Raw genomic sequence first — 24,159 nt, forward strand, 5'->3', positions numbered from 1 at the left:
GCGTTTGTCAAACTGCGACCTGCGTCCTGCGTGTTTGTCAAACTGCAACCTGCGACCTCCGGGTGCTCTGGCCTAGCTGCCACCTGCGAGTTTGAAACTGCGACCTGCGAGATCACGACCTGATCCATGATTTTAGGTATTTGGTGTTTATTGAGAGTATGAAAAGCAGTCACAAGTAATATCAGTGATAGGTGGTGTCATTTAGGAAAGAGATGAGCTTCGATGACACAGCTTTGTTGGCCTACGTTGATTAAGTGTTTTGGAACCAAAAATGGGGTTCCTTCATCAGTCGCTCTCTTGTTTTGTATCTCCTCCGCTTGGTTGTGTGATGAAGTCATCTTCGTCCTCGAGGAGGAGAAGCCAGATTCGTTATTGAGAGAGTTAGCCACTATTGACTGACTCTATAGTGTATGGAAGACCGGTCACGACATGCGACATGCGAGTTTTTTTTTTAACTGCGACCTGGGAGTTCTTAAACTGCGACATGCGAGTTGCAAAACTAATATGGCGTTTGCATACATGTCATTTCGTTCTCCTCCTAACGATGGATTACAGAGGTAGAGACGAGCTTATTTCTGCATACTTCTACAATGGATATACCCTTGGAGAAATAGCGGCCACGTTAGGACGCCGACATGTAGGGAAGACCGGTCACAACCTGCGACATACGACCTGCGTCTTTAAACTGTGATCTGCGACCTAACCCTAACCCTACCCTAACCCTAACCCCTAACGCTAACTAACCCTAAATTATGCCGTTACAATTTTTCCCTCCCTTGTCCTAATCTCCAGGGTTGAGAGCAAAGTAAGGCTTTTTACCAGAGAAAACCTAACCCCTAATCCTAACCCTAACCCCTACCCTAACCCTAACTCTAACCCCTAACCCTAACCTAAACCGCAGATCGCAGTTTTAAAAACTCGCATGTCGCATGTCGTGACCGGTCTTCCATAATAGTGAGCGACCCGGTGTGTGGTGTCATATTAAAATTAACATGACCCAGCATCGACCGGAATTTCTGGACGCTAATAATGGTGGGGACTGTGTCATCGTTAATAACAATAATAGCGTGTCCCGTCCGTACGCGCGTCCGCTTATAAGGATTTTGTTTTAGGGCATATTTTGAGCGTTGCTTGTACTCGTTATGTTAACAGTAAATGTTGTCCTAATCTGACAACGATTAGTTTGTTTTAGGCATTTAAATCGATTATCCGAACTTTTCCTTTATATCGACAAACACGCAGGTCGCATGTCGCAGTTGTGAAGTCGCAGGTCGCAGTATGACAAACACACAAGACGCAGGTCGCTGTTGCGAAGTCGCAGGTTACACCTAGGTCTAAATGCCCAGGTCGCAGGTCGCAGTTTTGAAGTCGCAGGTCGCATGTCGCATGTCGTGACCGGATTTCCATAGTATAGCGATCATCCAAACAGATTCAGAACAATGATAAAAGAAACTATAATTATCGGCAAGTTTTTACAACGATACAGAACCAAAATACAAGCACTAGGACTGACATGCGAATGCCGCACTCAGGTAACAAACTGGTGAAACAAAGTTTAAAAGGGCAACATTATATTATATCGTGCAAGATAATTCAGGTTGTTATGGTATGAACCAGAAAGAGAACATGGAGCGTAGATCTCTGCTTCAGATTTATAGTGAACATATAATTACCATATGTAGAAATGCGATTGATAACAGCATAGCTGTCTGTTAAGCAAAATGGTCATAGGGCAACAATCTAGCCACCTTATCTGATAGCGCCCCCCCCTTCTTGCAATGCCATGTATATATCGTGTAAATATTAATGTAATAATCTGAATAAACTTGCGAATACGTAGGATGAAATTATGTCGATGTCAATATTTAACACGGTTTATCTTGACAATCATATAGTAGTCCAAACTTCCCATACATTGCTGCATATATCAAAGTCAAGTGAATACTTTTCCCTTTTTCATAGAATTAATAGCACGTAAAAGAACTTTGGCGCTGAAAATCCTTTCAGATTTGAATTAAAATGGCGAAAAACTTGGTTGTATGTAATCACAGCGGTAGCATTCAGCTAGCTCCATGGTGTAATAAACTGTCAAGTCAAAGTTAGGATCGTCCTCGATAGTTTGACAAAATGTGCAAGGCGTTTACAAAAAGTCCTGGAATAAAGTAACAACTTGAATTGTCCTTTAATTGTTTTCGTCACCGTTAAGTAACATTGAAAGGTGTCCTAGGGTGTCGATTATCCTCAGCGAGAACGGCAAGACAGTGCTAAACCATCCTCAGTGCAGTCGTCGCTGACTCTGGTAAATCCGTGTATAGACTCCCGTCAGTTTACAGCACGGCACACCCATAGCACGAAGACTGGGGATAGCGGGGACAGTGCACTCGTCGGTCAAAGCCATAGACCCAGTAACTTCCAGCCTTGTCCTTCCACGTCCAGTGAACTTCTGACACTGGGACAGCACGCAGTGTGTGTCTCTGAGGGGTAAAATTTGTCAAATCCAAACGATTAGGGGAAACGTGGATAGTAGGCTGTTTGAGGGACATTTGGTGGAATCCAAAACTGTGCGAATTATAACCAGGAAATTGTCACGTCACTCTTGAGTTGATGTAAATGGGGTATTTGTGAAAGCCAGCACAGTTTTTTATTTGTGTTGTTTGTTTGTTTGTCTGTTTTGTTTTATTTTGTTTTGGGAGTGCACTGTATATCACTTATATATGTATATAGTTTCACTGTCTCAAAGATACTCAAGTTACATCTACATATTCGGATGTCTCATTGCATTTTAAATTTGCATGACGTCAAAGCGTATTGGCCCGATTTGGATTCATTATTACATATTTAGTCAATACATAGTATCATCAATTTAAAATCATACAAGTTACTACATTGACAACAGAAATATTAGCGTGAAAATTGAGATCGGAAAGCGGACAGTATTCGTCGGCAAGTTACCTGTTTAAGAACACGCTCATTTGGTTTCGTGTCTTCTTTGTGTTTTTCGACAAGTTTCTTCGAGCACGCGTTGAGTACCTGGTCGTCCGGAGTGGAAAGCGGTGCCACCTAAATTTCAGAGAAACATTTGGAAAGATTTAGGTGTTAGGAAGGCGCCTTATCGGACAGATAAGTTTGTAGTGAGTGAGTGAGTGAGTCTGTGACGTTAAACCACAGGGGGCTCATAAGTGCCTATTTAAGTCAATATTACAGCGTTTTTCTTTCTTTTTCAATGTTACAAATAAAGCTGAAGAGCACAACATTTGTGTAGCTGTCTTTTGTGTAGCTTGTATTGGCATGTATAGTGCGCCCTCAATGGGGAATGTGATCATATGTAAATACGACCTTTAGTTCCGTGACCTCTAGCCAATTCCTCTGGCCATGCCTTCTGGCCACCTGTACAGACGTCGCTGTGTTTACTGTACTGTACAGTAAGCATAGCGAGGGCAGGGCAGGAAGTAGGCATGGCATGGCTAGAGCCGGGCCTAGAGGTCACGGAACTAAAGGTCACATTTACGAGGACGCACTATACATGCCAATACACGCTACAGAAAAGACAGCTACACAAGTGTTGTGCTCTTCAGCTGGATTATTTGTAACATTGAAAAAGAAAGAAAAACGCTGTAATATTGACTTAAATAGGCACTTATGAGGCCCTGTGGTTAAACAGTTGACAAGACCCTAGGAATCCCGTACTCTCTGAATTGTCAGGAATTTTATTGAGTTTTGTCCCCGTTTCCTTTCCAACAAAAAGTGATATGTGTGTATTTTTAAGTTAAAACCCATTGAAAGATAAAACATTGAGTTCATTTGAATTTGTATTGAGACCACAGGGCCTCATAAGTGCCTATTTAAGTCAATATTACAGCGTTTTTCTTTCTTTTTCAATGTTACAAATAATCCAGCTGAAGAGCACAACACTTGTGTAGCTGTCTTTTCTGTAGCGTGTATTGGCATGTATAGTGCGTCCTCGTAAATGTGACCTTTAGTTCCGTGACCTCTAGGCCCGGCTCTAGCCATGCCATGCCTACTTCCTGCCCTGCCCTCGCTATGCTTACTGTACTAATTTCCCTACAGTAAACACAGCGACGTCTGTACAGGTGGCCAGAAGGCATGGCCAGAGGAATTGGCTAGAGGTCACGGAACTAAAGGTCGTATTTACATATGATCACATTCCCCATTGAGGGCGCACTATACATGCCAATACAAGCTACACAAAAGACAGCTACACAAATGTTGTGCTCTTCAGCTTTATTTGTAACATTGAAAAAGAAAGAAAAACGCTGTAATATTGACTTAAATAGGCACTTATGAGCCCCCTGTGTTGAGACCAGACATAGGGTCATGCGTGTTTATCCTACCTTTGAATGGCGATGGCGCCATGAGGGCGTGCTACGCCGCTACTTGTGACTTAAAGTAAGCAAAGTATGAAACACTCCTCAATGCTATTCCAGATTCCTGGAAACAAACCATCTCTTCAAACATCCAAAATGAAGAAAACTATGATATTTTAGACTTAGAGAATTATGGTCTGACAAAAAGTGAGGTCAAAACCAAGTCACTTTATTGGAAATTAGTTGATAAGAAATGGCATGCAGTCAGAGGTCAGATTGGTCAAAAATGGGCTGAGAATCTAAGTCTTACTGACAGTTACAAAGCTACTCTATTCAGCCGTCTTAATTCAACAGAAATTGTCAGCAATTCAGTAAATGATTTAAATTGGAAGATTTTCCATCGAGGCCTAGTCACAGGAAGCTTGGCCAAAACTTTCAATTTAAGTGATGGGAAATGCCATATTTGTGGCCAAGAAGAAACACTGGAACACATCTTATTTGAGTGTAAATATGTTAAAGAAATCTGGCAGAAATGTATTTCTTTCTTTGTCAGAAACGTTAACCACAACTTTGATAATAACATCAATATCAAAAGATTAGCAATTGCAGGAATCGAAAATGATAATAATGCAACATCTGACATTATTTACTGTATTACTTCCTTTGTAAAATATACAGTTTGGAATATTCGAAATTCGGTTACTCTTGATGGGATTAAAGTTTCCCTTAAATCCTATGTCATGCAATTGAAATGTTATCTCTCCTCATGGATGAATACATTGTATTTCATTTATAAGATGATGAACAAAACTGAGGATTTTATCACAAAGTTTTCAAGCCTTGTAAGACTGGAAGGAGAAGAATGCATCCTGAATGCATTCATATGATGATCTTTGTTATCAAACAGCTAATTATCTGGGGGTTTTTTCAGACAAGACGCATTGTAATTTTAATGCATTCACTGTTATGTAGATTTGTTTTATTTGTGACTATGTTTAAATAAATTTATCTTTTTCAAAATAAAAAATAAAAAAAAATAAAGTAAGCAAAGGGCGCAGGAATATCGCCTCTCAGTTTCACTACAGACGCAATTTTGTTAGAAACCGAAGGTAAGCAATCTCTTGGCTAATCACGATACACATCAAGCTAGAGACATATCCTTTTGCGGTATCTTTTTACTTTGAACACACCACAGTTGTAGGTGAACATATCGTACTATGTATTCCTTAGTGTGTGGAAATGTGGTAAACCATTGGATTTTGGCAAGTCAGTGTAGTGACGTCAGCCTTTCTATGAACCCTAGACCGTCTTGCCGTCTTTCTATAAAGCACCACCAACACTACAACTCCATGGAGTGGGTAACCGCTCCATACTCAGTCCTTCTTAGAGTGTCACCTGTCTAGTTATCTGTCCGTTTCTGTGTCTGTCTAATCACTTTATGATTGCACGATGTGTGCATGTCTGTTTGACACACTGACTGGTAGGATAGTTGTTGTTGTTGTTGTTGTTGTTGTTGTTGTTGTTGTTGTTGTCGGGCTTTGCGCAGTGTGAATACCTACTCTTTTGCCGACGTACTGGAAGACCCTGTCTCCGGACGCTTCGCGGAACAGCTCCCTCACAAGACCAGTCTGGTGTTGTACAACATCATCTTCGACGTGATTGACACTGAAGACACACGAAAGAAAACAAGAGTGAAGTTAGCGATCTATTAGTGACGTTATTTTTATTCTATGAAATTCTTGTGGAAAATTCATGACTTTCGAAATTTCTGTTTCGCAATTTACCCTCATGTCGGTTATTGTATTTTCACAGCTTACTCTGCATAAGGTCTGATTTGCATGGACAGAAATGCACACACAGTCATTGCGAATATATATATATATATCTAGTTTCGATATATCACGTGACTGCCCGGTATGCAAGGCAGTAGTTTTAATACCAACAAGAAATAGCTGAGATCGGTTATTTGGTGGTCAACGTTTCGTCATCAAAGAGCTTAATCTGTGAGGTGAGCTCTGCAATCAAGGTGCGACCCATAGTTTGTTACGCTTGATCATGCTTTTGCGTCGACTTTGTGAATTAATTGGCGGGAACTTACTCCTTCAACTTCTGACAAACGCGTAAAGAAACCGGAAGAATGAACAAATGTGAACGGACAGAATTTTTTGCGCCTGGATTTCAAAGACACGACGCTTCCCGAATGGTACTTACAATTTGACAGTGAGCAAGGCGAACCATTTGAGACGTTTGTACCCGAGACAGTCAGGGCATTTCACGTGACCCGAATTATTACAGTCTGTACACCTGTGAATTTATAAAATAGGACGAAATCCGCTGTTTATTGTAATTAATCCAAAACAACGCCCTCAGAGTTTGTTGCAGGCTGTAAACAAGAAATGTCCTGCACCCTTAAATTTTTCCCGAAATATGTAAGTTTAGAAAATGCCGCTCCGGAATAATTAATGTGACTTTTGTGTGGCGCTACAATTAGTTTATATATATCGAAGACATATATTTGCAGGTAAGTACAAACGTTACTCGATAAAATACAGCTCTCATAATGTGTGGCAAGACGCTAATTTGTGAAAAGTTTTTAAAGTCTCGATGTACATGTTTTAAAGTTCCTTTAGCATTAACTGTTTTGGTAATTCTAGTGTTGTTTTCTTTTCTTTTGCTACTCCAAAAATCATCATGTCAAAATGGAGTTCAGCTTGTCAACACAGCCTGTGTGTATGCAATGCCTGATTGTTCTACAGACAGCTGGACTCTGATCCAGACTAGGACTTAGTTGTCCAACAATAACACTGCATACTGTACACAACGTGTTGTGTTTAAACGGTTAATGCCCTGTATTACAACATACTTCGGGAAGAAGACGAATATTACGTTCTTGTTTTCTACAACAAAATAACAAACATTATCAAAAGTTACCGCTAGTGTTTAGTTAAACAATTACCGCGGAATATTCAAAGACGAGATATACAGTCATTCGGTTATTGAAAATGTATAGGTTGAAGGGCTTGGTTCATCAATGTTTCTGAATTTATCGGTGAGGGCGTTACTCTTATCCATTACCCCACGGTGAAGAGTAACTGTGATTACCCATTAACCTCTAATAGCCATACCGATGTAACGGCACAACTCAGATAGCCAAAGGTGTTCCTTCAGGTAGAGACCCTCCCTTGAAACACCGACCTAACCAAGCCGTGAGGAACGGACGACGGTAACTGGGCGTCAGGTTCTTATGACGACACTACGTGATACACTCTACATAATGTTCAGATATATAGACACAAGTAGTGTCCATATATCCGTCAAAAATGTAAGCGATGTCAAATACACACTCATACACAAACATGTAAACACACATAAGAGTAACAGCTACCAAAATTATACAGCAGTGCCCAAATTTGACGAAACCGCCATAGTTGACACCATAAATGATATTTCAAGAATTGTTCTCTATAAAAAACATGAAGACCTACTTTAGCCGTCCAGGGCCGCCACAAGTTTTACACATCTTGGTTCTTCCTTTCTTCGTGTAGGTAACACCGTTGCCGAAGCAAGTTTCACAACGTTTCTGTATCAAAGAAAGAGTATGAAGGACGACGACATCAGCTGTCAAAACTTCTTGCAATCCTGTTTTGAATTCCGACATTGTTCCGCGTTTAAAGCCGTGGAACATGAAACCTACCTTTGAAATATATACAAATCTGGGGCCACAATACTTGATAATCGGATACATAATCAGTAATAATCTGGGGGTATGACGACATAAAATTCGCTTATATTGACAAAGTTATGACTAAAATTATATCGCAATTTTTACTTACGATATTGAGTGTTTTAAGAACTCTCAAAATGCTCGGGTATTAAAATCGGCTACTTTTACTCAAGCTGAAATCGAAATATAGCACATGATTTTGAATGACACCGTGAATCAAAATACGCTTGATTTTTTATATTTTTCGATTATTTTAAGGTCACGTAAAATCTGAAACTGTGAAAAATTACGGAGCCATATTGAGCAGTCGTTCAGTCAGTTTCAACAGACACCTTTCGCTGTGATTGTTATTATGAATAGCTCACCGTTCCTAACCCTTCACACTTGTCACACTTTATCACACCGAGAGCTTGACACTTGTTGCAAGTCTTCAGCGTCTCAGTATGAGGTATCTTGACTTCCTTGACCTGGTCCACGAAATCCTGATTGGAGGTCACCTCCACGTTCCAGACCGATGGGGGCGTACCCTTCGTGGAATCGTCGATCTGTCCACCTATTGGTATCGATATATACAGACACAAATGAAACACGTGAAATGAGTATGGGCGATGGGTGGGTAGGTATAGTGCCCTTTGATCGACCACTTCAAATATATATAAATACAAAGGATAGAACTTAATCTGTCGTAATTAAGGTAGAATGCGCCTCGAGGACAGATATTTGGACTCTCAAACTTGTTCAATTCTTTTCTGATCTATCACCTGTGGGGCCAATTTTAAGGCTCTTGGTGTAAGAAAGAACTTTACGTACTGTCTTAATTTTTCGAAAATCAAAAATTGCATATTTCTCTATAGAGTTGATACAATGATAGCGGCCATTTTGAATTTCAAATATCAGTAAATCAAGGGTAATTTGTTTCTCCATTGCCAAATTTTGCTCTGTAACCCCGAATTTTATTCTTGATTTTGAAAGAAAATGGTTGAAAGATTTCTTGAGGAAAGTTTGAACTAAAGTGTAAGTCTTTCACTTTTCGAGGCGCATACAAACAAATCAATTTTTCAGTCTAGGGAGATTCAACATGAGCAGCTCATATTCTGCTTTTGTCTCTGTAACACAAATACTGGAAATCTATACCTGGTCAATATTTTCTTTCCATCGTCAAATTGTCGATGTGTATCGCTTGCCCTTTGTGAATGAGAGCAAAAATAAAAAATCCGATCACTCGGAGGTGTTGAATTTGCTTGTGTCTGTATACAATTGAATTTCTCAAAGACTAACAATTTATTTCAAACTCGTGGCGAGTCAACGTGATATTTCTAGTTCATAGAGCAAATAATGTAGACGATGACGTCACAAATAAACATAAACTGACATTGAGAAGGCTCTGATGCAATTAGCGGTAAGATTACTAGATGAAAAGAATACTAATTTTGGTAATTTGGAAGGGAAAGTACATTATGGGTTGGTGAGTGAACGGATGAGAAAGTCAAAATTGGCGAGTGCGTAGGATGTGAGTTGGTTGGTGCGTAGCTGTAGGCATAGGAGGCCGAGGGTATGCGCGGTAAATGGGTAGGTAGTTCAATCAGTAGGTTAGCTCAACTGAAAGCTGGGTCTCTGATTGGTGCGTGGATTTTGATGCGACTGTGGAGCTATACGGTATAGGTCGCATATCTGCAGGTAAATTGTACATCGGTCCCCCTTACCTGTAAATGCTTCCTTTGTCCAATCGATTTGCCGGGTTTCCGAAAACGTCTCCAATGTATACTGGGGGAAAATGACATTCATTGCTTGTAATGATATAGGGAAAATAAAATAAGGATGGACAGGTCTTTATGTATAGTGTGTTCTTTATGGCCTTTGAGTGCTGTAATCTTTCCCACCAAAATTTTAGTGCAACATTTTTACCAAATTTTATGAATTTTTCTGTAATTTTTTTTTAAATTTTGGACAAAATGGATAGCACTTTACACAGACCAGTTTTGGGTCAAAATTGTTGAAAAAATCTGAAAAAAAATGTTTTGACCTGAAAAAAATTGACTTTAGCACTCAAAGGGTTAAGGGTATTTCATTTGAAGTCAATCATTTTTAAATATAAACGTGTATGATTAATATGTTATTTTGTTTGTTTGTTTTTTGTTTATGTTTGTTTGTTTGTTTGTCTTTGTTTTTGTTTATTTGTTGTGAGCGTCCATTGGAAACTTCTTCATCTGATACGTATCGTATCCACCTTCTTCACCTTCTACTTTCAACATTTCCCATCGCAGATAGATTGCAACGTGTCTGTTTTCACTGTGCAATTGTCAACAGGATACCGATTGGACGTAAGTCACTATGGTGTGATGACAACAGATTTTCAGCTCCATTTACAGCTGCAACATTTGATGTAGTTTCAAGAACCCTGGTGTTGTTCATAAAATACATTTTCTTTTTCTACAACAGAAGTTAGGGGAATGCCATGTGGTCCACATGTCAACAATGTCAATATAGGGCAATATGAGTGTTATTATTGACATCAACTGAGTTTTACTCTAGGACAGAATTCATTTGTCAACAATATCATTGCACATTTTACACGCTGCATAGGGTTAGCTAATTAAGTTGACTCTACATAGGGAGAAGCAGAAGGAAATGAAGTTGTTTTCCAGGAAAATAATGAAGATATTATCAAAAGTTACAGCTATAGTCTCATTAAGCATATTCCAGTCCTGTGTGTACGTCCAGGTTTCTACCTGCTAGCTAGACTGTACTTACGTGTAACCCGTGTGACGATATAATGTTACTGATAACCATCTGTCTGGCTGCAGATTTCCCGTAACATGATTGGCTGGTGGCGTAACACAGTAAGTAATCCCTGGCATCATCAGGTGACAACGGAGTCGCCCTGCACATAGAGCAAAGCTGGTTTAGAAACACTCGTTACCAATCACCGATAGAGGGCGATGTATGCATCACCGGATCACCGTATTACATGTACAAATTTGTAACCGTACGAATCGAACATGTGATATTATTGAAATTTCACTGTGAAACTTCTTTCGGATCAGATTTAGTTTTATGAGTACATTATCATTTCAGTAGACTACTTTTACCGCTGGAAATCGACACTAGCTATTGATTACTGTACAACCTACCTCCCGATGTTAAAATTGTGAACTTCTTCGCTTTCAGGTATCATAGCTTGCCTCGTTGGGACTTGTGGTGACGTCACTGGATCTACATGAAGGTGGACAGAGAACATCAAAATTGAAAGTGCATAATGACAAAGTTTTGACATTTGGCTACAATTCCCATATCCGAGGCAACGTTCTGCTGTTGTATTCCAAATTTGAAAGGTTGCCAATAAGTTAGATTAAAAATCGTCTTGTTCGCTTTGGTGGAGAGAGAGACAGAGAGAAGCAGAGACAGTCAGATAGACAGAAGACAGATAGATATAGGCTGGCAGACAGACACGGACTGATACAGACAAAGAGAGCGACAGACTAATTCCCTGGTATCACTGATATTTTTTATCCATTACATTCTGTACTCACTATCAAAACCAAGTGTGTCGTAACTTGGAGGTAGCTGATCAGTGACATCGCATTCTGGTGGTAACTGCACTGTCAGTTCAATTTCATCGTCCATAGCCTAGGGAGAGAGAGAGAGAGAGAGAGAGAGAGAGAGAGAGAGAGAGAGAGAGAGAGAGAGAGAGAGAGAGAGAGAGAGAGAGCGAGCTTCATAGCAACACACTGGATTTAGAGAAGGGTAGCTACTGAACAACCAATGGAACAATAAGAAAAGCTGAATACTCATGTTACATTATAATCGTTTGATACACCACAGTGTATGTGGAGCAATAAAAAAAGGAGAAAGAACCCTATTCATTTCCTCATTCCCTGCAGAAAGTGTCAACTTTATCATTGAACGTAAAATAATGTGACAATTTGCTTCTCAAGCAACTATAGACATGGATACAAAATTAAGTATTTCCTGAATGTATGAAATCATCTCACTAAAGTCATCCTAGGAACCTGTATACCAATATCAAAGGTATTAGACAAGTAGTTTTTGAGAAACAATTTTTTTGACCAAAAATGGCACGAAAATACAAAATTGCAGATTTCATCATAATTTCAGTATATCATATTTAGTTCATCTGTAGGAACCTCTATACCAAATATGAAAGCTATCAGATGAGTACTTTTTGAGAAATATTTTTTTGACTATAAATGACAAAAATTGTCCCAAAAATGCAAAATTGTAGATTCCATCATAATTTGAATATATCATATTTTGATCATCCCTATGAACCTGTATATCAAATATCAAAGCTGTCAAACAAGCGGTTTTGATAAAATAAATTTTTGACTAAAAATAACAAAACAATTCCTTAAAAGTACAGATTTGCATATTTCATCACAATTTCAACAAATCTAAGTTGGGTTATCCCTAGGAACCTGTACACCAAATATCAAAGCTATCTGACCAGCGGTTATGAAGAGGATGATTTTTTACCAAAAACGCCTTTTTTGCGTTAATTTCCATATTTTCAAAAATATCAAACAATAAAAAAAAAAGAGAGTTTCTCATAATCATATTTTGCATCCACACAACAAATATCAAATCTGTAAGTACCGATTTTTGAGTGGACGGATATCCTCACTAACGGACACACATACATACATACAAACTGACGCAGGACGAATAAAAGCTTCTATAGACTATAGTCTATAGTAGCTAAAAAATTAAAAAGACACAGAAATAACACACACATGCATATTTAATACTAGTAATATATGTACACAGTACCTCTACACTATGTGGAGGGACTGATATATATATATATATATATATAATATATATATATATATATATATATATATATATATTCAAAATGCATGCCGTATACTCAAAGTTATCCCTCTGTCAGGTGCGTGTTATCGGTAAATCACATCATTTCGATGAGCGATTTTTTCTGAGCATGCGCCGCCGAGACCGACTGCCGCTCGTCGGTGTAAAATGGGTTCAGAGTTGACCTACATTCCTCCTGGCTGACTAATCATTGCTATCTCTTGTTTTTACTCTAAAATTTGGTGACCGGACTTACATCAAATCTGCTAGGTCTAAATTGACCAGAAACACATTTTGTTTTTGTCGAAATGACAATATGACAGCAGACATCGTGAAGGCTTGGACAAGGGCATAATAATCCAGGCATAAATTTGTTTGTATAGGCTGCCCGTTGAAACGAATCCATGCGGTACCATAATCACAGAATTGTAGGTAAACTATCGGAGGGAATTCGGGAAAATAGCGCAAACAAGTGTATATATAGGCTGGCATCCAATTACACGATTTTACAGTCACTTCAAAAAAATATTTGTGAACGATACGTAATTTGTCACGAGTTTTGGCAAACCAAGCCTACATTTTGAAGCGGATCCACTATCCCATCTCGTGGAGGTCTATCGCGGCAACGAAGGAATCCGGAGGACGTGTCCTGATATGCTCCAACTGGTACAACGATTTCATATTGCATGTTCAAAGAAAAACGTTGAAAATGTGGAATTCAACCGTTGACGAGTGATAGAGTACAGCAAAACGTGTCAAGGGCAATACTTTATCAGCATATCGTTTCTCAAAATGCTTACTGAGAAAATCTACTCACCGCAAGTGAAAGTCAAGGCCAAAAAGTCCAGGCAAGGCCAAATTACAAAATAATCCTATCTTTCATGAATGCTGAACAATAAAATGGTGTTCCTCTTTTGACAGGTTGATGTCAACCAAGGTATGGGTGTGATGGCGGTGATGTGCCGATCGGGGAGGTCACTACATCCTGACCTTTACACAGTAATTACGCGAACCGGTACAAAAAATCTTGGCTTATCATTAATTTCGGTGATTTTATTCTGCGTGACAAAACAACGCAATGTTACTGTAAAAGACAGGTTCGGTTGCGCTCAGTGACACGTAAATCAGCAAAAATTAATGCACAACCAATCTTAATTGTCGTCAAATTTTTTACTTAAAAAAGCGTAACCGCGAGTTCTGTACTCGTACTCTGCCAGTGGTCATGTATTTATGAAAGTGGCTTGTGACATCAAATAAGTTTTTATCGTATGAAGGTAGAACGCGCGTTGGGATGATAATTTTTTTTGCTTACCCCTTTACGGCGCCTCATTTTCAAGTTTATGGAGTAAAGCAAGTTTTCACCGGCTTATTTTTGTGAAAATTTAAGATTTTAATTTTTCTTAAATGAGTTAACACTGGGTTGGCGGCCATTTTGAATTTCGAGTGTAGGATAATATTGTTTCGTAGTATCATTTTTTGCATGGTGACCCTGATATTTATTCTGGCTTTCGAAAGGGAATGATAAATTGTTTTCATACGGAAAGTTTGAACAAAAGTTTAAGTCCGTCAATTTCAAGGCGAGTACTATCGTCAAGTAAATACAGTGATATTTGCTTCTGCAAATATAGGATACACACACATACAGCGCGTGCGCAAACACACACCACTAGGATGTCATTTATAAAGAGCTAATACATCTCCCTTGATATTAATTTTTATCAAACCTTGATGTAGCTCGACTATGCTGTTCCATAAGATATGATAATTTTTAGACATCATCTTGCATTTGAAAAAGTGAAACATAAAACACAGTTCCTTGCCAATGTGTTTTATTCAAAGCAAACACAATAAATTTCTCTGTCTACTACAGTTTCATGGCTATATCGCTCTCTTGCTCGTTTGATTGCGGTGTTATGGCGCACTATTAAACGACTTGTATATTTCAGACGACGGTAAAATGTGTTTAATTATAACAGTTTGGAACTAAATTGGGATAATTGGATCTTCATATTTGTCAAACTTCTCAAACGTGTTACGTGCCATACAGCTGAATGTTGCAATATTGCAAAGTACTCATAAAAAACAAGTGTGTCACTTAAAAAGAAAAGCAGACGAGCTTGCATCTGCAGCGTGATTAAACCGACATTACTTCACCGTCAATTTTTTCAAAATGAGTTCCAAACGTGTTCAGTATAAGGACACGGAAATACAACGATCTGATTGGTTGTAAAGTGAAATTAAAAGTGCTATATTCTGGACTTAGAAAAGTTGGAACGCCAGCGATTTCTTATTTGGAGAAAAAGTCCCTTATAGTGTTTCACGCCAGTATTCAATATTCTGTCATGATATAAAGCAATAAACTGCCGAAAGGCACTGGTATTTCGCCAGTACGTTCCATATAAAATGCACTCGAGCTACGAGTCGCTATCGCGGCACATGTCGTGAAGTGGGCAGAATCATGGCTGCTGGTCGTACTTTTATCGCTGAAATGGTCAAATGGATGAACCGAGCTGTAAATTTTCGGTCTATTCCACTTTGAATTAAACGTCATCACCATATAGTTTGTTTATGAAATGTGATATCCGATGTGCTAGTTTGCATGTCTGATAGCAAATCTTGGTTACCCTATCTTCGTCAAACTTCCAACCCCTAGACATCATGTAATGTCAGTGTAGGGTCAAATATTCTTCTCAGTCACGTGGACTATATCGCAAAAAGGTCAAGCAATATGGACGCATTTGTATTTGTTTTCCCCATTTGACTTCCCTTACTATGATAACGCTATGGAAAAATGTACAGTGCACGCATACAAGTGCGTAATTCAGGACATTGTGCGCAGAGATGATCGTTCGGGATTATTTCTTCCTTCTTAGCTGACTATTTGTATCGCCCTTACGCAGTGACGTAATTGCACTGACAACATTAATACACGACCTCGGCAGAATTTCAGAGTAAAATGTCAATGTGAAAGAGACGTAAATAACACCAAAATTACCGAAAGTTTGCATTCATAAAATGAATACAGTGGCCTTTCGCCATGTATACACGAGTTCAGTCTACTGTTGGAGTGAAGGCAGGGTTTAACATCAGGCTAGAACCAGTGTTTCCATGGCCAGAATCAATTACATCACATTTCATAAACAAAATAAATAAACATACGAGTTCCAGAGATACGGCAAATCGAACTTTGTCCCTTAAAACTTTAGGTATCTATGATCTTAGACTCACCTCTGTCAGAGCAATTTATACTACTGAGAACACAGGAAGTCATTTCCAGCGGTGTGCAGTAAAATCAATGGTATGCGGATAATGGGGACGGATGAGAACCGTCATACATATACATCTGTTAACGTATGACTAAACAACACCTGACCCTCACCGCTAGCGAAAATGTGTGAATCCAGCTTCGTGTACCTCTTGCCAAATGTCACTCAAGCTGGTCCAAGTCGAGCGCCATCAACGTTGACATACGGAGTATTCTCCTTAAGGTCACTTTCGATGATATTACGTAATCGACGCTCTGCCCAAGCTACCAGTGTCGAAGCCTATGCTGTTTTTATACGATCTCGATGTCTTATTATCCAGGGAAATGGTGCGACTAAGTTTATTTGATGCTTGACCAGGCTAATGCGGGTAAGTCTTACCGTCGAAAATGTGTGAATCCAGCTTCGTGTACCACAGGTGATCCGTTCCTTGTGTGTATGGTGAATGTCATACCATACTTCTACCTCAGGCTCCATGGTCATACAACGTAACATGGGCTGTGCTTGTTCAACATTTAGGTATGTTTGGGAAGGAAGTCAGCCACGGGTCGCTTAGAGGTTATTTTCGCCATGCGATATCGTTCCCGTCTTCGCCAGCCAAGCAGTGTTTCTTAGGGAATGGACCCCCCTCAACCCCACATAGGGACAGAGACTGTACCGTACTGTCCTATAATATAGCCAAGCCGTGTGGATCGGATCATTAAACGATGGACTTGACCTCTACGCCGCGTGATCATGATCGGGACGGTGTCTGCATCTCAGTGCACTGTCAATTCTTGACAGCTCAGAGACTTTTTGAAGCCGGCATGCGGCATGTCGTTTACATTATCCCTACAATGAATATACCAAATAGCGCTCTCAACCCACCACTGTCTCGTACTTTATTAGACTGTGTCCTCTGGTTTTTGTTTTTGTTAAAGTAGACCCCTTAGAATATGTTAATTTGTAAAAATTGTTCAGTTTTATCACAGCGTTCTTCAGTCTTGCCTCGAGGAGAGTATTTTCTGGTGATTCCCCTTGAACGGAAGAGTCATCGAGGGGTGGTAGACGATGTTTGTCCCTTTCGTAAACTCCCTTACGGTACATACTTTGTCACTGATAAATTGTAGCTACAAGACCGTAGAAACGGTGTGATAGAACAACATAAACAACTTATCAACAGAACTCCTGTACATTTATTACTATATTACTTCCTGCTGTCTTTAGCCAACATTTGTAACATTTCCACTTTCCCTGTCGAAGAGCTTTCTCATTCCCTCATGTTGAAATCCTAACGCTTTCACCACCAGGTCTTGCACTAGCAGTGCATCCCTATTTTGCATATATACAGCGATCAGAATAGGGAGCGAAAACCTTTGAAAATAATGACTACATTGTGATAATATTTTCGGTTTTTTCCCCGAAAGCAACCATATTTTCTTCTCCTCCAACAGAAATTATTTACTTGCGAAATACAATCAATTGGCCTCGTAACCACAACGCTCTCAGTACAATGGCGTTATTATTGTCGTGACAAGTTAATTCAAGTCCGTCGACAAAAACATCACACAATATGCAGGATTTGTTGACAATTTTAACTTACCCTGGCATACAGATACGAATTTTGAAGTAGAAAACAAATCAAATTGGGTGTTACATGTAAAGACGGCACAAAACAGTGCAAACTGTTAAAAAATATAATGTTAGGCAAAAAAATTGTTTCTGGTCTTGACATTCATTTAATATCTTGTGACCTTAAAGACAATGAAGATATTCAGGCACAGACTCGTTTTTTATACGCCAGAGGTAACGCTATCATTCGCGATTTTAAATTTGCCTATTTGACGGTTAAGTGTCATTTGTTTTCTGTTTTTTGTGATATTCCGCACAGTTCTTACTTGTGGTGTAATTTTTCTATGAAAATGTTTAATAACGCTAGGAGAGCATACTCTCAGATATTTCGTAAACTAACGGGTTTTCAATATAGTCATGTTCAAAGTAATACTCTATTACTTGTTAATCTCCACGTTTTAACTTTTGAAGAAACACTTTGGAACAAGTCGTACAGTTTTCTGAGCAGATTGCATCTCTCTAGTAATGTGATTGTGTCCTCTGTACTGTCCATGTCAATTTTTTCAAATAGTTTGTTATGGAATGTTTGGTGTCAAAGACTATTTTAACTTGTAGTGTTTTTCTTATCTGCTATGGATTATTTTTTTATCCGAAATAAACAATAATAATAATAATAATAATAATAATAATAATAATAATAATAATAATAATAATAAAAGTAATGCGGCGACGCGGTGTTCTTTCTTTTCTTCTTTCCCTACATGTCATTTTTTATTCCTAACAATGCTGGTTTGGCACTATTGATGCAACAGTTATTGTCTTTTATCACTGGCTGCATAATACTTTAATAACGCCGGGAACACACGTACATAATACTTCCCTTTTTCTTTTTAGCATTTTTTGACGTGAAAACAGGGATATCAATGATAGCTGTACTGATGAGTGTGTACCCCCCCAAAAAAAAAAAAACCCAAAAAACAAACAAAACAAAACATGACGCGCAGGTTCTGAAATAACGCACGTGGTGGCCAGAAACAAACTCCCTTTTTGGCCTTAGAGTGTATAGGTATTCGGGTCGATCATTCACCAGGACTTCGATTGTGTCGTTACACCGTGAACTCCCAACAGAGTTGAGGATGAACATTGCTTTGCGATCAGGGCGAGACGACGTGATGGTACAACCAAACCTCAACTGAAAAACACAGTCTTCCATTCCGTGTCGATCGTCCGAGTTGCGACTCTTCTATGAAGAAAAAAAATACAAAAGTGTTTCTAAGAACTCCCTTCTGTCCAACGGCCCATCTCTGTGTTGGATGGACGAACTTTGTTGGATAATAATACAGCGTGCATTTTAATTATAAATATATTGCGGCTATAAAAGCATGAGCAGTGACAAATACCAGGTACAAATAGGGATTGGTCATATAATTGACATGTGCTTGGAAAAATGACATGCAATTTTTTATGGGCAACGTTCCAAGCTTACTGTAGTATTGAACATATTTCCAGGTCAGGCAAAGCATATATAAGAATCGATTTTCCAGACATCCATGCATTTTTATTTCGTCTGTTCGTTTTGGATGTTTTGCAGAGCGGGTGTTTGCAATTTGTTGTAAACTTTGCTTGCAATTTTTGAAATATTGACCTTCGTCAACTCCTGAGCTTTCATTGAGGCCAATTGCACATACCTTTCCCTAGAATGGTTGGCCCATTTGCGCACTCTCTGTACTCTCAGTGGCGACAGATACCTATACAAGCTCTGAATGAATTTGTTATTCACAAGAATATACGAATGCCACGTATTATGGGATTTGTGATATTTATACAACATTTTACAGAACAGCAATATTGTGAGACCATATCTTCGGTGACCTCATTTTTTACTGAAAGAAAACTGCGCCAATGCGCCAAAGGACAGCGATTCACAATCAGACTTCTGTGTCTTCCCTCAGACAGTTCAACCTCTCGAAGCTGGATTCGCTCGATCTCTCTCGCTTACTTCTCGCGAGAGTTGGCGATGACAGAACGTCAGTTACGACACTCAGAGAAGTTAAAAAAGTATATTCTTTGACAAGCCATGAAGCTGAGATTAGGGAAAAGGCTTTGCCTGTTCGTTGCTGCCGTGTCAGTGATACACGCATTAAGAGGAGTGTTATCGTATTTACTCAGCTCAGATACACTAGGTACAAGGTAAGAGGAATATGGTGTGGATGCGATATCGTTCAATAAACGGGTGTACAGGGGGTGTATAGGCCAAGATGAGGTGAATATGTGAGCACAGCTACCTCAATGGTGTGTTTTAAGGAGAGAGAGAGAGAGAGAGAGAGAGAGAGAGAGAGAGAGAGAGAGAGAGAGAGAGAGATTTTGACACTGTACCAGTTTCGACGGGTATAATTCGAACTGAAAATATACTTGACGTCGTGTAACTGTTTGGCACAATTGACTTTGTACTTGTTGCGACGGATACATTTCGAACAGGAAATATGCTTGACGTTGCGTGTAACCGTTTGGCACAAACAAATAACTGTGTCAAACGCAGTCAGACTAAAATTCGGTTGCTCGTGTAATTCTGCAATTCTGCCAAGTTCATATAATCCCTCAACTACTGATCATCCAACACCAAACTTCAGCTGGAAAGTGATCAGGAATTATGAATGTAGTATTTTTGTAATATCCTGCGCTGAGGTATCGCAATATTTTGTTCTGTTTGTTTCCTTGTATTAAACATAGATATCACTACCTTTCCTGTGGATCATTAATGAAAACCGTATTGTTAATGTATTGATCAACACACAGGAACATTAGAAGTGGTTCTACACTATCTGTCGAGAATAGAATTATAACTTCATATCCCCATCACGTGCAATATGAGGACTGGCTGCAGTGGAGAAACGGGAGTCTGTCAAATTTCAAGTATGCTGTGTTCATTGTTCATTTGTTTATTAGATTTCTAAGCATTTTTGTCTATAGCATTAATTATATGTCACACGCATGCATGGCATTGTTTGGTTTCCAGTTTAACATGTATCATATATTTTTCGCAACCTGTTAATATGTATTGAATTTTTCTCCTATTTAGAGCTTAATTAGTTGTGACGTTCGTATTTTTGTTGCTCTTGCAAAATGAAATTTTTCTGTACCCCAAATCGTTTCGGAATGCCCAAAGTTCAACTTATCACAATCTGTATGTACAATTCTAATATCGACAACAATGACATTGCATGTTACCCACAATGCAATGTGATTGCAAGGCTAAATAGTTCACGTTTCTAGATATTAAGATACGAATAAATACGCAAAATTGTCTGACAGAAGAAAAAATAATGAATAATATTTGAAAGTTACGGCTATTCTCCCTTGAATATGATTGTTTTCCAAATCTTTACGCTTTCAGGGACAATCTGTCAAGTTTTTTGAAACCAGAAAACGCCATACGGATTTTCAAAGAAGAATTTCAACTCACAAGCCAAGGGTTTCGGCAAGAATATTCGACTACTTTCAACGTCACATTACCAGAGGCGACAAAGAAAAAAACATACTCCGTCCCACTTCAGAAGATGTGCGCCGTTGTCGGAAACGGGGGAATATTACGAAACAGCAGATGTGGTGACGAAATCGACAAAAATGACTACGTCATACGTTTCAACCTCCCCGACGTCAGCAATTATGTCCGCGACGTCGGGTCCAAGACAAATCTGACCGTTATGAACGTTCTGACGTGTCTGCGCATGTACAACTCTCTGGCTGCCGGCAAAAAGACTTTCTTCCCGGGCGAGGTGAGCAAGAAGGAAGCGATCAAGAGATTCAGAAAGTTGAAAAATTCAGTCCTTTGGTATCCAGACTCCCTGAAAGCAAACTGTACTTCGGAGATGCTAACATACGTGCTGCAGAAGATAAAAAGTGATTTTGATCTGTCCGTTCGCGTTGGATATACGATTTACGGTGATCTCTCCAACTTCACGAAAAGGTAACTTGTCCAGGGTACATAGCTTTAGGTGTTTTACACAGTAACGACTGAACTCGAAATATAAGCAGATTTTCAGGGGAGCATCACTTTTTCCAAACACCAAGGGCTTGAAAGAAAGATTATTTTAGAGGACCTCTGCGGCCTATAAAACCTGTTTGCAACAGAAAATTACTATACTTGCTCGGTTGGAGTAGTTGTACACGAGAAACTGAAAACAAAATTCTTCCGATCCTCATGGTCCATACGGCGATCTTCAAAGATAAACTCTCTACCACCAGCGCATTCAATTCATTATTAATCAATGATGATCAATTTATGTGGGGTTTTTTTCAAATCTGTCAGATTACGCATTCATTCCTTCGTTGTCGTTCGTAATATCATTCATACATTGACTCGTTCGTCTGCAGGTTTTTGGGACTCAGTGGCTTGCCAACCGTCGGCATGAGAACCGTCCTCGTCGCCCTACTTCTCTGCGATGACGTCACAGTATACGGCTTCTACCCGTTCCAGACGGACTCGTCGGGTAAAACGATACCCCACCACTACTACGGGGCGTGGTCACACAAGACCAATAAATACGAGAAGAGTGTCCACGGCTGGAACGAGGAGTTCGAGTTACTGAAGTCGTACCATGAAAGAGGGATGATAAGACTTGTCGTAAACAAATGTGCTTGATCTCCAACATGCATAGCCGCTAGAGAGCGCTGCATAAACTGAACGCTTGAGGATGACCCCAGCCCCTCTCTGTTTTTTCCACCAATTTTGTCCATATGTGAATAACCATACAAAATAATACATTTTCACAACAAAACAATATGTAAATTGTGTATTATTATGTAAATTGGCCATGGAGAACACTGGTTCACAATTGAGAATTTGTTTTGGTAGCACCAGTATTCAGGAGAATAGTTGATTTGGTCAGCCATTAATAATGTCGTCGAAAAAAAATCAATGCATTGTTACCCTTGTGGAAATTCTTTCTACTGTCGAACTTCACTCATTCTGACAGTATTCCTTCTATGGGAAGCGCTTGGCGTAATCTCTTGTTCCCCCTGATTGTAGGAGCATGAGATGGATCAGCATCCGGGAATTTTGGTTAAAGTGATGGAGGTTAAAGAAAGACATGTAGTCCTGTATACATGCAAACTTCGAATCGAAGGGTAGTAAATTTTGCGTTATGACTTTATCAAAGCCTCGAATCAAGTTCCACACTTTCTTTTGCATTCTGCACACACGTGCCAAGATTCAGCAAACCAGCATTCGTGAAGCAGGCGATATAGACTAATAGTTCACGTGACACATGTCTATCACAGGAGAAGCCCAACCAGCGCCAAGTCTGTCAGAGTAACACAAACAAGCGTCGGTCACCTCTGTAGGTCTCGGTCAAAGTCCGTCCATGTCATAGCATTTTGTGTGCATGGATGTTAATATTTACCTGAGAATATTTTCGTTTCGAAGAGGGTGACATCGCATGGAGCTAATAAATTTGTTAGCAATAGTTTACACTCCCAGAAAAAAACAACAACCAATCATCGAATAGTTTAGTCGTGGATCATTAGGCCTCTGGACGGGTGACCAGAACGAGGCCATACAAATTAATTTAGCTGTTTGCGTGGCAAGCTTCGACCTTTTTCTCCGAAATTTGCCGAGCATTCATAACTGTCCCCTGATTCCCAAACTTTTTTGGGTCACTTTCAAATCTTATGAATATTTCTGTGGAATAGCGACAGCGCTGGAATATAGTTTCGCAAATTTTAATCTGCAGAACCACCTCCCCTCCCCCCTCCCCCACCGCCCCATGGTAACCATCTATCTGAATATCTAATTGCCAATGCCTTACAATTAGAAAAGTCAACCACTTTGCTGAACAAACCAGTTGATGGGTTTGGTACACCGGATAGCGCTTTGCACGAAGTGGCGAAGAAGGTCGAATGTTATTATACACCATATGCGACGCCATTGTTGACAAATGAATTGTAGTCCGGACGAAAATTGAGTTTTTAACAATGAAATTAAACTGCACACATGTATTGTCGAGTCAGATATGAGGCCATTCGTTCGACTTAATGATTTAGGAAATTCGAAGAGAAAACTATATTTTACAAGGAGAAGCAAACAAATGTAAATTACACCAAACGTTACGGTCAAACGCGATTGTACAAAAAGGTAATTGGCACAATTTCTTTTGTTCCTCACGCGGCTATGATGATGGTACATCAACATAGCCACGCGAGGAACCATGGGAGGCAAACTAACCGCTTTATAACCATGGGAGGCAAAAATAACTCTGAACCCCACGCCAATACTAAGTCTCATTGATATGTTTCCCAACACAGAAACTCAGTAAAAGATACGGACCTCAATTGTTACTAGTCTAAGGCCTATCTTTTTTCGCATGGAAATTCATCTGTGTTAGTGGCTGATTACTGTCAATTGAACTGTTGATGAAATCAAAAGTTCAACGGACAGTAAGGTTCATCTTATTGAAGGTAGAACGTG

General features: G+C 39.4%; 2 protein-coding genes across 6 annotated transcripts; one reads left to right on the plus strand and one right to left on the minus strand.

Annotated features, from left to right (window-relative positions):
- Positions 1-1,438: 1,438 nt before the first annotated feature.
- Positions 1,439-16,854, minus strand: LOC139138863 (protein SSUH2 homolog). 4 transcript variants are annotated; one of them, XM_070707426.1, is made up of 11 exons: positions 16,108-16,853; positions 11,580-11,676; positions 11,181-11,262; positions 10,801-10,930; positions 9,753-9,813; positions 8,415-8,602; positions 7,811-7,905; positions 6,537-6,629; positions 5,885-5,990; positions 2,953-3,060; positions 1,439-2,474 (listed from the first exon to the last, which is right to left on the minus strand). In XM_070707426.1, the coding sequence occupies exons 2-11, from the start codon at positions 11,671-11,673 to the stop codon at positions 2,328-2,330; spliced, it is 1,104 nt and encodes a 367-aa protein (XP_070563527.1). In that variant the 5' UTR covers positions 11,674-11,676; positions 16,108-16,853; the 3' UTR covers positions 1,439-2,327. The 4 variants fall into 4 exon arrangements, with proteins under 4 accessions (XP_070563527.1, XP_070563528.1, XP_070563529.1 ...); XM_070707427.1 differs by having other exon boundaries at positions 13,697-16,853; XM_070707428.1 differs by lacking the exon at positions 11,580-11,676 and having other exon boundaries at positions 16,108-16,854.
- Positions 16,364-22,845, plus strand: LOC139138864 (alpha-2,8-sialyltransferase 8B-like). Of its 2 annotated transcripts, none has more exons than XM_070707430.1 (5): positions 16,364-16,512; positions 19,646-19,883; positions 20,490-20,606; positions 21,088-21,660; positions 22,068-22,845. In XM_070707430.1, exons 2-5 carry the CDS (start codon positions 19,771-19,773, stop codon positions 22,333-22,335), a joined length of 1,071 nt encoding a protein of 356 aa, XP_070563531.1. In that variant the 5' UTR covers positions 16,364-16,512; positions 19,646-19,770; the 3' UTR covers positions 22,336-22,845. The 2 variants fall into 2 exon arrangements, with proteins under 2 accessions (XP_070563531.1, XP_070563532.1); XM_070707431.1 differs by having other exon boundaries at positions 16,378-16,512; positions 19,650-19,883.
- Positions 22,846-24,159: the final 1,314 nt, after the last annotated feature.

Source organism: Ptychodera flava, chromosome 8 (genome assembly GCF_041260155.1).
Source record: "Ptychodera flava strain L36383 chromosome 8, AS_Pfla_20210202, whole genome shotgun sequence".
Lineage (NCBI taxonomy): Eukaryota > Metazoa > Hemichordata > Enteropneusta > Ptychoderidae > Ptychodera > Ptychodera flava.

What these genes read in the sequence shown, in the direction of transcription:
- LOC139138864 (XM_070707430.1), top strand. Translation starts at nt 19,771, where the DNA reads ATGAAGCTGAGATTAGGGAAAAGGCTTTGCCTGTTCGTTGCTGCCGTG. An exon ending in GGGAGTCTGTCAAATTTCAA is followed by an intron (nt 20,607 to 21,087) that starts GTATGCTGTGTT and finishes TTACGCTTTCAG; the next exon opens with GGACAATCTGTCAAGTTTTT. An exon ending in CTCTCCAACTTCACGAAAAG is followed by an intron (nt 21,661 to 22,067) that starts GTAACTTGTCCA and finishes GTTCGTCTGCAG; the next exon opens with GTTTTTGGGACTCAGTGGCT.
- LOC139138863 (XM_070707426.1), bottom strand. Translation starts at nt 11,673, where the DNA reads ATGGACGATGAAATTGAACTGACAGTGCAGTTACCACCAGAATGCGAT. An exon ending in GGCGGCCCTGGACGGCTAAA is followed by an intron (nt 6,630 to 7,810) that starts GTAGGTCTTCAT and finishes ATAAATTCACAG; the next exon opens with GTGTACAGACTGTAATAATT. An exon ending in GCCTTGCTCACTGTCAAATT is followed by an intron (nt 5,991 to 6,536) that starts GTAAGTACCATT and finishes GTGTGTCTTCAG; the next exon opens with TGTCAATCACGTCGAAGATG.